Source organism: Hippopotamus amphibius, chromosome 8 (genome assembly GCF_030028045.1).
Source record: "Hippopotamus amphibius kiboko isolate mHipAmp2 chromosome 8, mHipAmp2.hap2, whole genome shotgun sequence".
Classification (NCBI taxonomy): domain Eukaryota; kingdom Metazoa; phylum Chordata; class Mammalia; order Artiodactyla; family Hippopotamidae; genus Hippopotamus; species Hippopotamus amphibius.
The window spans coordinates 94,521,719-94,533,940 of record NC_080193.1 but is presented as its reverse complement, the minus strand read 5'-3'; the positions used below and the strand labels follow the sequence as shown (position 1 = coordinate 94,533,940).

At 34.5% G+C, this 12,222-nt stretch overlaps 1 protein-coding gene across 1 annotated transcript in view; it reads right to left on the bottom strand.

Moving 5' to 3' along the window:
- Window positions 1-12,222, bottom strand: part of ERBB4 (erb-b2 receptor tyrosine kinase 4) — a 1,095,516-nt gene that overhangs the window by 252,214 nt on the left and 831,080 nt on the right. The window contains exon 16 of the mRNA XM_057744756.1: window positions 6,122-6,276. Coding sequence (XP_057600739.1) covers window positions 6,122-6,276 — 155 coding nt within the window. The remainder of the gene's footprint in view (window positions 1-6,121; window positions 6,277-12,222) is intronic.

The window sequence follows — 12,222 nt, the reverse complement described above, 5'->3', positions numbered from 1 at the left end:
GAATCCAAGTAAATTTATATAAGTAAATTTATATAAGTACACAGAATTCTGATTTTGAAGTATTATACAAATATTATTTCTTCCATTTGCCAATGAATTTGAATTGCATTTCTTTCCCTTTTTTCTCATTAAAGACATATAGCTCCAGTGCATTATCGAGATTCCTTGTACAGCTACGATTTATTGAACCGTCTAATTCTGCTGGTAATATTTTTTCCAAATTCTAATTTCCAAAATTGAAAAAGAAACTTAAGTTAAAATCATTATGTAATGAAGGAATAAGGTGCTCATGTATAAGGCCACACTGTCCATTATATCTTTAGCAAACTCTGTAACGTTGGTAAACAAATATGACTATGTGTAATAATAATTAAGTCACTATTTTTCTGCTTCATCAATATCAGTTATAACATTCCTACTAGGTGGAAAACTATTATTCTTTTGAGGATTGGCTTTGAGTGGCCCAGAAAATTTTAATGTATAGAAATACATGAAATACACTGTGAAAAAGTCTTTCAGAAAAAAGCAAATAAGAAATAAAAATTAAAATAAAAATATAGTGCACATAGCATTGAATTGGTTCCAAAATTCATAATCAAAACCACTGCTAAAAATAAAAAATAACTGGTATAAAAGTTTGCAAATTGGTTTTCTTTTATTCTATTCTGAAGGACTTATTTTTTTCTAGTTTCCTATTATATCTTCTTCAAAACCCTTTTTTTAAAGTACAGTATTGCCATTTTTGTAAAACTAATAGTCTACTTATTTCCAAGTGATAATCTGAAAGCTATGGTTAGTTTGTAATCTGTCGTTATTATAACCTTTGAAAGATAAAAATATTTGAAAGTAAAATTTAACTTGAGGGGAAAGTGTGAATAATAAAAGCTCTTCATTCATCCATTAAAAATAAAACTGTGTCACATGCCTACTAAGTGTTCCTACTATTCTAGGAACTGGGGGGGGGGGGGGGGAATGATGAATTAGTCACTTTTCCTATTCTTAAAGAGCTCAAAATTTAATGAAGGACACAGATGCATAAACAGATGTGTATCGTATAATATGATAAATATGAGGAACACGAATGAGTGACTTAGGAGAGTGTGGAGGAGAGACACACAGTTTCAGAAAGTTGTGGCCACCTTCATGGAGAAGTTAGGAAGGTGAAGTTCAGAGTTCAGAGTCCTGAGAACCAGGATGGGGGTGGCAATAATTTCTAAGGGGTAAGAAACAGCAGGAGCAAAAGCACAGACCTGAGGAAGGGTAGAGTGTATATGAACAGACACAAATAATTCTGAACAGTTAGAGAACAGCACATGAGGCAACAGGGAGAAAGAAAAAAAAGAAGCTAGATCATTAGAAAGGAACCAGAACTTGAAGACTGTTTGCTTAGGAACAAACTTAATGGGAAACCACTGCAGGGTTTTAAAGAAGTTGTGAAATTGTTAGATTTGTGTCATACATGGACCTCTTTGCCCTGTGAAGGCTAGCCAGCCGGGAGCCAGACAGATTCCTTTGGCAGAGACTGTTTTATTTAGTCTCTGTAAGTCATGATAAAAGAGCAAACTAGGGAAATGGTAAATAGGATAGAGGTAAAGGGACAGATCTGGCGAGTACCTTGAAAGGTATGGGAAAAAACAAACGGACGAAAAAACAAAAAGTAGTTGATGGCTGATTTGATGATGGAAGTGGAACGATCAGAGGAGTTAAATACTCACACTTCTAACTTTGAGAATAGTGGTACCATCAGTGAGAGAATGCAAGAGGAGGAACACCTTCCTTTGTGTGTTGTGTGTTCCGAGAGCAGGGGTTGACAGTTTCAGTTTTAGGTAGCGAGAGTTTAGTGTAGTTTTCCTACATCTAGCTAGAAATGTTCTTCGGCAGCTGGAAAGATGAGTCTGGTGGAGGAGAGGGGGTGTGGGGGTGGGGGAGCAGGAAGTGGGAGGCATGAGTACAAGGAGCGGGTTCTGAAGCAGCATACAGGAGGAGGCTGAAATCATGTAAGTGGATGTGATGGCTGAAGAAGGATCTTTAAAGTGAGAAAAGCAGAGACTGAGACTGAAACCCAAGGAACTCCAATAATTAGTAAGTGACATAAGATGAGCTCATCTGCCAGAAACATAGGAAAATATGACAGTAAAATCAACTGCAGTATCATGGAAGCCAACTCATGAAAAAACTTCAGGAAATGGATGATCATCAATCACTGTCAAGTGCAAAAGAGGTCTAGTGAAAGAACTACTAAGAGTATGTTAGTTGTCATACTCAAGGTCACTAGAATTTAGGCTGCTGTGAGTTGAGAAGCAAGTTGCAAATAAGAGAACAGAAGCAAAGGAAAAGGGAGGAGCTACTGAGAAGGCAGGCTATGAGGTCAAGAAAGTTTGTCTAGGAGATTTTGTAGGATATTTGAGATTTAAAGGTATTTATAAGTTGAGGATAAAAGAAAAATGGAAGACAAAGAAAAATAAGTGTGGCTCCATTTTTTCTAAATACAAGTCACTGTATTTAAAGATGTATATTCTCTTTCAACTCATTGTACTTTATATAAGCAACTCATTAGCATGTGCAATTTATATTGATTCAGGAAAATCAAAGAATAATGGAAACATAAAACTTTTGAAGAGTCAAAATCCCAAATAAGAGACTGAATAAGGATGTGGAATAATACAACTCTCTAGATAATTGGTGTTCTAAAGCAGAAATTTCACAGAAAGTTCAGAAGGAGAAACTATAACATGTTAATTTATTTAAAAAACTGGAATTCCAAATATTGAGCTGTGTTCAACATTTGCTCATACTTACTGATTTATAAACACCTTGATATACTCATATAAGGAACACAGTTGAGACATTTTGACAAAATCGTCTCTACATTTTGAAATTAAAACGCAAGAATATTTTAAAATTTCATTACAAAAGTACTGACAATAATTCCACAAGCGCCCCTTCTTTTGTTCTAACAATGGAAATTCTTTCAGTACATACATTTAAAAATATAAAAAGAATTGATTAGAAAAATATTAAGGCATAATAGAAAATTTAATAGCATCAAATCATGATTCTAATATTACTAAAAACCTTTAATGAAATTTTTAAAAGATGCCCTATAAAAAATAAATATCCCAGTTCACATCTCAAAGCAAAAATTAACATTCAAGTGATGTTAGTAAAGAAACTATAACCTTTGCCCTTACGACTACTCAACCGCATATGAAATTTAGTCTACAAGTCCTCTTTTAAACTTTCTATCTAGCTAATTTCAAATATGAATATCATTTCTAAGTTTTAAATTCTTGCTAATCATTTCAAAATACAGATAGGGATCTCTAATGGAAGGAGATAAATTATAAGAATAAAAATTCACTGGACTGGGACTTCCTAGTGATCAAGAGCTGTGTCTTGCTTATTTCTGAACTTAGCTACCACTGTATGTGATACACAGTAGGTGTTCAATATAACAAAGTTGAAGAATGAATGAAATGAGAAAAGCTGCTTAAAAAAAGTCCTCTAGTCAAGGTAAGAAGAGACGATGTTATTATTTTTTTTCCTCTACGAATATTAGTGAGACTTTCCTCATAGGTGCTAGATAAATGGTCACCTATTTTAAAAATTATCTAAAGAACTTATTAGAGCCAATACATTTAATGCAGTTTTAGAGTAGTAAAAGTGCTTTTACGGTATTACATAGATAATTTTAGTTTCAGAAATCATTAAACAGTACTCAAAGTAAGCACTTCCTTCTGAAAAATGTGATTTGAAAGACTATTTCTATTAACTTGGTTCCTCAATTATCGAGCTGACACAATATTGGCATATAAAAGAAAAGCTGTTTTCCAAAGTGGAGTTGGCCTGGTGAGCTCAGGCTTACTGATAGGTCAGTTATTAGGTGTGTTTAGGCATAAAAATAGTCACTCGTCCCAACATCCCTACTGCCCCTATGATCTTTCTAGGGAAAGATTCTATCTCTACACGCTCAATTTGAAAGGAAAGGACTGATGGCATAGAGCGCCTCATTGCTTCATTAAAAAGATCTCAAAGCACAGTGCTGCACTGCAGTAGTGTACAGAGGAGGACTTAGGCACATTCTGGGGCTGAGACCACAAACTTTTATGAAGTGAGTGAACCCAGACAACATGGAGGCTATTAGAAAAAGGATGGCAGGAAGCTAAATGAAAACAAAGACAAGAAACCATCAGGATTAAGTCAGTCATTACAGAACCCATTTACCTTAGAAGATGCCAGGTAGTACGCTATTCAAATTATCTCACCATCATTCTGCAGCAGTGAATTTAAAGCCATCTTTTTATTGACTAGGGTTCCCAAGTGATCTGGTCAGATTTGTTTCCTGTTACACCGTCATCCTCCCTTTTGGCTGACACCCAACTTTTATTACGGTGGTGAATTGATCTCTTCGTTGTCCCTCCTTCTACTTTTCCCCCACTATATATCATGTCTTTTATGATATAATCATGATTTAAAAGGACTGAGAGGAAGACACACCAGCCACACATCTAGACTATGTATGGCTCTGTGATCGCTCTTTCATATCCCTAATGGCTATGTTGTAATTAGATTTGCAAAAACAGCAAAAGGTCTCATTTTGAATGGCAACAGCTGTTGACATCAACATTATATTGAATAATTTACTGGTTTAATTTTAGCTGCAAAACAATAAAACCCTCTTGTGGATGATTATTTTAGCAGGCAAAGTTTTCCCTTTCTGTTGCTGACTCTTCTGCTCCGGCGGTACCAGTATCTTCATGAAATACCCTAAACTGAAGTGTGCCAAGAACTCGGCAGGGGAGCGGCTTATTCTTTCTAATTTCCTTGAAGCAGTGTCTATGTGACTATTGCACGTCCTCAATATGTGCTTATGTGTACACCAATGAGGTGGCATTAGCTCTTCCAAGCTGAATTTGAATTTGAATGGAAGACTATTACTTTACCTTTTGAGGATCTGCCCCTGCACAGAGTGACTTAAGCTGATTTCTTGACCTGCAGGAAACTGTAGCAGCATCTGCAAACTGATGTCCTCCTGGCAGAAAATGATGTTGCTTGTTTAACTTCTTCAATATCCCCTAACAGCCAGCCTTAATCTGGCAGAAAATCTCTTTAGGGAATCTCATACTTTCCTGCCAGATCTGAAGTACCCAAGATAATTCTCCACAATAAGTGTGTGTGTGTTTGTACGTGTGTGTACACGTGTGTGGGCACTCACAATGGAGAAGAGGCTTTTTGGGCAGAAGGAGGATGGAGCATGTGAAACTGCTCTTGATTCTAAATTTATTCACCTTCCAGAGAAAGAAAAGGAAAAGTTCTTATAGATTTGCTGTCTTTGAAAGAAGTAGTTGTTGGGATTTGTTAGATGAAGTGACTGTTTCTTTTATAGTTCAGTGCTTTTCTTCTTTCTGTAATGTCTTTGTTATTCAACTGTTATCGATATCAAAGGTAATCTAATTATTATTCATTTTACAATGCATCCTTTTGAAAAATAGAAAAATGTGTACCCATCTTTGAATTGTCCTATATCAGGTAGAGAAACACTAGGTTACAGGTTAACGTATAATAGAATCACTTTCACAATATGTACTTGTATTTTTATCAGTATGCATCTCACTAGGTTCCTTTTTTTTTTCTACCATCACTGCTTTTGCTTATATTTTGTTGAAGGAGGAAAATAAGGCAGCATTTATCAAAGAGAGATTCTCAATTTAAGCTGATTATAACAACAAAGAAACAGAAACAGAAACTCTCTATTAAAGATTTATTAGGCACGGATACAATATGATTACTTGTATTTACTGATATATTTAATCTCCAGTGAAATCTGGAAGAATTTCTACATTTCATACAAAGTATACCCGATACCAGCTTCATGAAGGTGTCCACAGAAGTTACAGGAAAATATTAAACAGAAATATTTTAGAGGGTATAAATTCGATTCCATAAAGCATTTTTGTAGAAAGGATTTCTCTTAAAATTACCATAAAATATACAGACGAATAGAATTTTGCATGAGAATATTATATATTCAGTAGACTGTGTCAGGGATAAAGATGCATGTATGCACCTTTTGATTAGCAATATGTACATGATTGAGTTTTTGACCAGTCAAGTTGCTTACCCTTGGGTGCAGTTTGGATGGCATGGGTGGCATTCCCGATCCTGATCAGCATACTTGAAAATGAAACTGTTTGCCCCCTGTAAGCCATCTGGACACTTTTCCACACAGTTCGGGCCATCCTTAAAATGTGAGCACTTTGTACAGTTGTCAGGTCCCTGAAGTGTGAAAAAAAAAGAGGAAGAAAAATGGGTGCCATTTCCTCTGGAATGTATTCATCCTGTTTAGTTACTGAGACTCCAGTGGGTGGCTAATCTTCCTCTAGAGAATGGAAAAGCATATTCAGAAGCACAAATGGGGATGCTGCTATTGTAGCTTTCTGATCAGCAAAATTGTCCTGTGATTTTTCCAGAAAGACATCAGTATTTTCTTTCTGTCATTTATTCCTAGTGAGATTACAGTGCAACAATATGTGGTAACAACACATTTTTCCTAGAAATATTTTATCACAATTGCTGGGAATATGTGAATATTCTTACTAACTAGTTAATGAAAATAAGGAAATAACAGGAGTTACATTACACTGAATTTCATATACCAGTGAGATGTAAACTTTCCTTTCGTAGTATCATGACTGTGAACAATGAATTTAAAATTTTTCTGTGATTGAATTATCAGGAATTAGGCAGTTTAGGCAATTAAAGTTAATTTCTAAGTTATTCTCCATCTCAGATCAACTTATGATAATGCTAAAAATCATATCATGTCTATTAATGGGGATTTTAGTAAATCACAGTACAATACTGAGGGCGCAATAAAGGCACAATCTGATAAGCAAAAATCAAAAACCGCATAATAACAAAGTAGATGCATACAAAAGAAAATTATATGGGGAAACATACTCAAGAATGAAGGTGATATAAATATGAGCATATAAATCTAAATAAAACTAACTCACTTCATATATTTATGTTTATAATATTTGTCTACTATGTATAATTATAATAAGCAATAACATGCAAATATATTTAGATGTCATAACAAAAGTAAAAATCTTAAATTCATATTAAACATCTAAAAATTGTATCCAAAACTTGATTTGGATTTGGTGCTGGGGATTGTAAGCATGGGAAAAACGATAAATAGTACATTCTCAAATCAAATTGAGAACATTTTGGTGAAAAATACTATTTTCTTAAAAGATGCCCACATATTTACACATTCAGCTGTTTTAAATAATGACATCATGTACTCAAAATTTACTTTTAGCTCTCCTTTTTGAATATCATATTGTCTTAGGACTCCTCTTCTCTTCAACTGCTTCTTGGAACTTCTTACCTTGATTCTTTCCTCCCCGAAATTTGCTTATATTCACATGGTTCAACAATTATGACAGTTCACACTGAACATAACTTTGATAAATCAGATATACTAAGTATAGCGGGGGATATTTAATATTATTAAGTTTATAATTATAAACAACGCGAATTTGGGAGATAAGAGCAAGCAAACATTTTACAGAGCTATTTATTAGACAGGGAGTGTGGGGAATCAGTCTATTCATGGGAGTGCATTACATGTCTCTATGAATGTTAACCCAAGAGTAGTCAGACATTGCAAGTGGTGGTATAAGGCATCAGGAAATTGAGAAATACAATACTTTAAAATTTAAAGACAAAGGCAGCTAAGGAAGAATAGTATTACAAAGAAGAAACGGTAATCAGGAAGAGGTTTCTGGAAATCCTGAGACTGGTGAGGTTCAATCAAGCACCTATCTTACTATTTTGAAATGATATTTAGATTATCTATCTATCTATCTATCTACCTGAACAGATATAGATATATATAAATCCCATATTTCTTAATCTCATATATATATATTTGTATATGTATATAAATATGTATATATATATGTAGGTACATATATATATGTGTGTGTGTGTGTGTATACTTATTTATTCTATGAAAGAGAATCCCTGTTCAGCCTGAAGAGTTTGCTACTGGCAACTTATTTCCTACCAAAAAAGAATACTTCACATGCTTCCAATTTTAACACCTGCTCATGGGTACTTAGGTACGTAATGCTGTCTATTATACAAAATCATTTACTGTGCAAGTATGCTCAGTGGTATGACTTATTGTACAAGACAAGAGACATGCTGATGTCTTCCTGCAGAACACAAGAATAAAACTTACTGTGAGTAAATTAGGCAGTGGTAGTCAGAATTAGGAATTCTTTTTCTATAAAATCCTTCTAATGTAAAATAATGTTCAGGTAAAATCAGATGATGTAAAAAATTTACAAAACTAAAATTAAATTCACATTTAATCTTTAGGTATATTTTAATGAGATGAATTTTTTTGTGCTTCCTTGTTTTCAAGCTGTCTCTTAACTATTTAATTGTATTGTCATGATATGAAATCGAATGTCCTGAGGTGACATAACTAAAAGATGTCCTGACAAATCTCGAAAGAAATAAAATGTCTGATTCTCTATCTCATTTCCATCATAAAGAGATTTAAAGAAACACATATGTGTCTAATACTTACTCTTCCATCATTATACTCCCAAAGCTTTTAAGAACCTATGTACAGTGAATGAACTGATAAATGCAATAATAGAAAACAGAAGTGAAGGCAAAATTCTTCCTCATCTCTGATTTTAAGCTACCCTTGGACCCAGTACTATAGACAGAAAACTAAAGGATAGGCTAAATCCTGATAGAAACATTTCACTTTTTTTTCCTCAGTGACAATTGATGTTTTTCTCTGGTAGCCACTTACAAGAGACAAAGCCACTATTCACCAGTATCCAATTCTCTTCCACTTCCAGCCTCACAGAATATGGAAATCCCCTCCCACTAGAGGGATGATGTGTCTTGCTTTGGACAACGAAATTAAGTAAAAGCAATTTATGAGATTGCCAGTCTCTCCAGCCTTCTCTTTCCCTGCCGCCATGATGTGGGGATCCCATGTAGACGTAGAGATGCCATAACTTCAAAGCATCCTGGAATGCCAGACCACCACAGGGAGGGGAGCTGCCTTAGAAAGTTTCCCAGACCTGCAGTGCCATTTACAGTGAAAAAGATTTAAACATTTTTCTGTAAGCTAATGCAATATGGGGGTTATTTGTTGTGGCAACACAAGCTCTATTAACCTGAATTTTTTTAATTTTATTTATTTATTTTTGGAAGCTTTATTGAGATACAGTTAACATACAATAAACTGCATATATTTAGAGAGTACAATTTTGTATCCCAAATTAACCTGAATTTAACAGCTATTTTAGCTTTTACAAAAACTGTGTTTCAAAAATCAGTTCCCCTCTCCCTCCCCAAAAAATCAATTCCCTTCTCCTCTTCCCTTGCTTCTCTCCCTGCCTCTGTGACTTATATTTTGGTCTCCTTTGACTTCGTCTGGTGTCCTTTTCTTTTGTTCTTGAGTTCCCTCCCTTATCTTTTGTTCTTGCATTCCCTCCCTTATCTTTCTTTAGGACTATACAGGAACAGTGAAAGTGTTAAAGGATAAAATTGTAAAGAAAAGAAAAGAGAATAAAGTCAAAAAGACCAAGTGTGGACAGATGAGGATATAAAAGCAAGGCTTGATTTATTTCAAATCCATCCCTCTCAAGATTATCCTGAATGCCTGTCACATTTAAATAGGATAATACCATCCATTTTACATATAACTGTGATGTATATTCCCAGAAAGCATTTTATCCTTATTACATTACAGACACTGTTGCCTAGAGAAAAGAAAGTGAAATGAAAAGAGTGTGAAATTTAGAGTCAGAACTTCTATAGTTGAGTCCCACCTCTACATCTTACTGAGTTGCTGACTTTTGGAGTAACTTTCTGATCATTATAATGGGTTCAATTTCTTTATATTTTAAATGGAGAACGTGATAGTATGCTTCAGATGTAACAGTGTTTGACAAATATAAATACTTATCAATTATTATCATTAGGAAAACACTGACAGGTCAAGAAAATGAGATTTCAACAGAATAAATCATAAGACTAGGTGTAGGAATTCCAATTAGCTTTATGACTTCTTCCTCTATCTCATCACAATGTCAGTCTCATGAAGAAGTTTCCTCTACCTCTTGGGTATCCTAAGTGATATATGCCGGTTACACGGCACATAAAACCACTTCTTTGGTTTTGATAAACAACATGCAGACCCAGAAACAGGCATACACCTAATACGAATTGTAAAGGCTGAAAACAAGCAACCCCTTAGATGGAGCAAAGTTTGGGCTATTGCTTGAGCTCAATCCCGGCAGTTTTTCAGATATCATACCCTAAAAGACACTGTGCTCTTACCTGCTTAGCATTTCAAGGCTTACTGTTCAAGTGATCAGGTCGGTTTTCTTGATTTCATGCTCTGATCTTCCACAGATGAGTGATTCAACTTTACTGAGCTTTTTCTACTTTTGACTTTCTGCCTTCTCTAATCTCTAGACATATTCATTCACAATTTTAGCAATGAATAGTGATTTTAAGCATATGGCCCAACAATGCTGTCCTTACAGAATCAAAATGTGGTGACTAAAAACCTACTCTTTCATTCCTTCTTGGTTATCAAATAATTTTGAAAATTGCAAGAATATTAACTGTTAGGGCTTTTTAATGTGTATTTTTATAAACTGTCTCAATTCTTTTGAGGAACACAAGAATGAACAAACAGACTGCAAAGACAAATAAATTAAAAGAAATCAATAAGCTAGATATTTAGTAGCATAATTGTATACCATAGGAGACAGCATAAGGAATTGGAAAAAGCACGGGACTGCTCTTGCAGTTTGCCTTGTTCAGAGAAGATGGCCAAATTCTTGGTTATTGTAATTGTACACTTTCAAAGCCTCTTTCTCTGAAAGAGATTTTTTTTGCATTGTATAACTATGGTTCCTAGATATGCTAGTTTTTAGAGAAGTCTTATAGAGATAGCTCAACTTAGTTTAACAATCCATTATGGAATTTTACTTTCCTGTGTTTCCCAACATTCTTTACAAAATTCACATTTCTCCTGCTGCAGATTAATTCCATTTTCCATTACTATTCTTAGTGGAAAAAGAAAATACCTGCCTATGCCCTTAGCATACTTACTTGGAGATCATTACATATTAAATTGTCTTTTAGACTTTGGTTCTTCAGGCCAAATCATATCACTTCTTTTTCTTAGAGGTCTGTTTTTCCAAGCTTAATCATCCTTGTGCTAGTCCTCTGAACTGTCCAAGTTTTCCACATCCTTCTTTAGATGAAGTTCCAGAACGGCTCATTGGGGCCTAATGGAAGTTTGGAGGGCTCAATGATAATTTTTTTCTAAGCTAATTAAGTGCTGAATTAGCACTCTGGTAGAAAATTTAATACTATTTAAATTTCAAATGAATTTTTATGGAGCAGTGTTGAGCTCTTGGCTACACCCAAAAGTTGGTCCCCAAATTATTTAATGAGAGATGGCTCAATACACAAACTGGAAATTTGTCTAAAGAAGGATGGATATGACACTCTGGAATGACAAACTCATACAGATCTCATTATTAAGAAAAACCCTCAGTATTAAGAATGATGGGAACCAAAGGAAGGTCTAAAAAATAACTATCATTTTCTCCATAAGACTAACTTCAAACTATATAAATGTCAACTTACCCATAAAGACTTCCCTGATCCCATAGCCCCTCCTTCAGTCATCACAGTTCAGTTTTTCTCCCTGCCCACAGTATTTATCACACAGCTTTAGATGTTAGTTTATGAGTGCTTTTCTTCCTCCTTTTTTTCAATTTTCCTTCACAATGCCATCAGAGTTAAATGATTAAACACAGACATGAATGTGTTACATTTTACCTCAAACACAACATGAAGTTTCACATTTACATATCTTTACATGTTTCCTCATTCCAGATTCTTCTTCAAAGCATAGCTCAAACATCACTTTCCTTTGGCCTTCCTTACTGCCCCAATTTCCATCTCAAAGATTTAGTTTCTCCCTCATATGTGTTCTTATAACAATTTATACATATTTGTATTTTATCAATTATTTTGCTTCAATTTAATTATTTGTGTATCTCTCTTTTCAGCTCTGTGCAATCTTCAAGGACAACTCCCTATCTTCTTCTTAAATACATTATCTGGGACATAAATATTTAAGAAACTGAAGTTTTA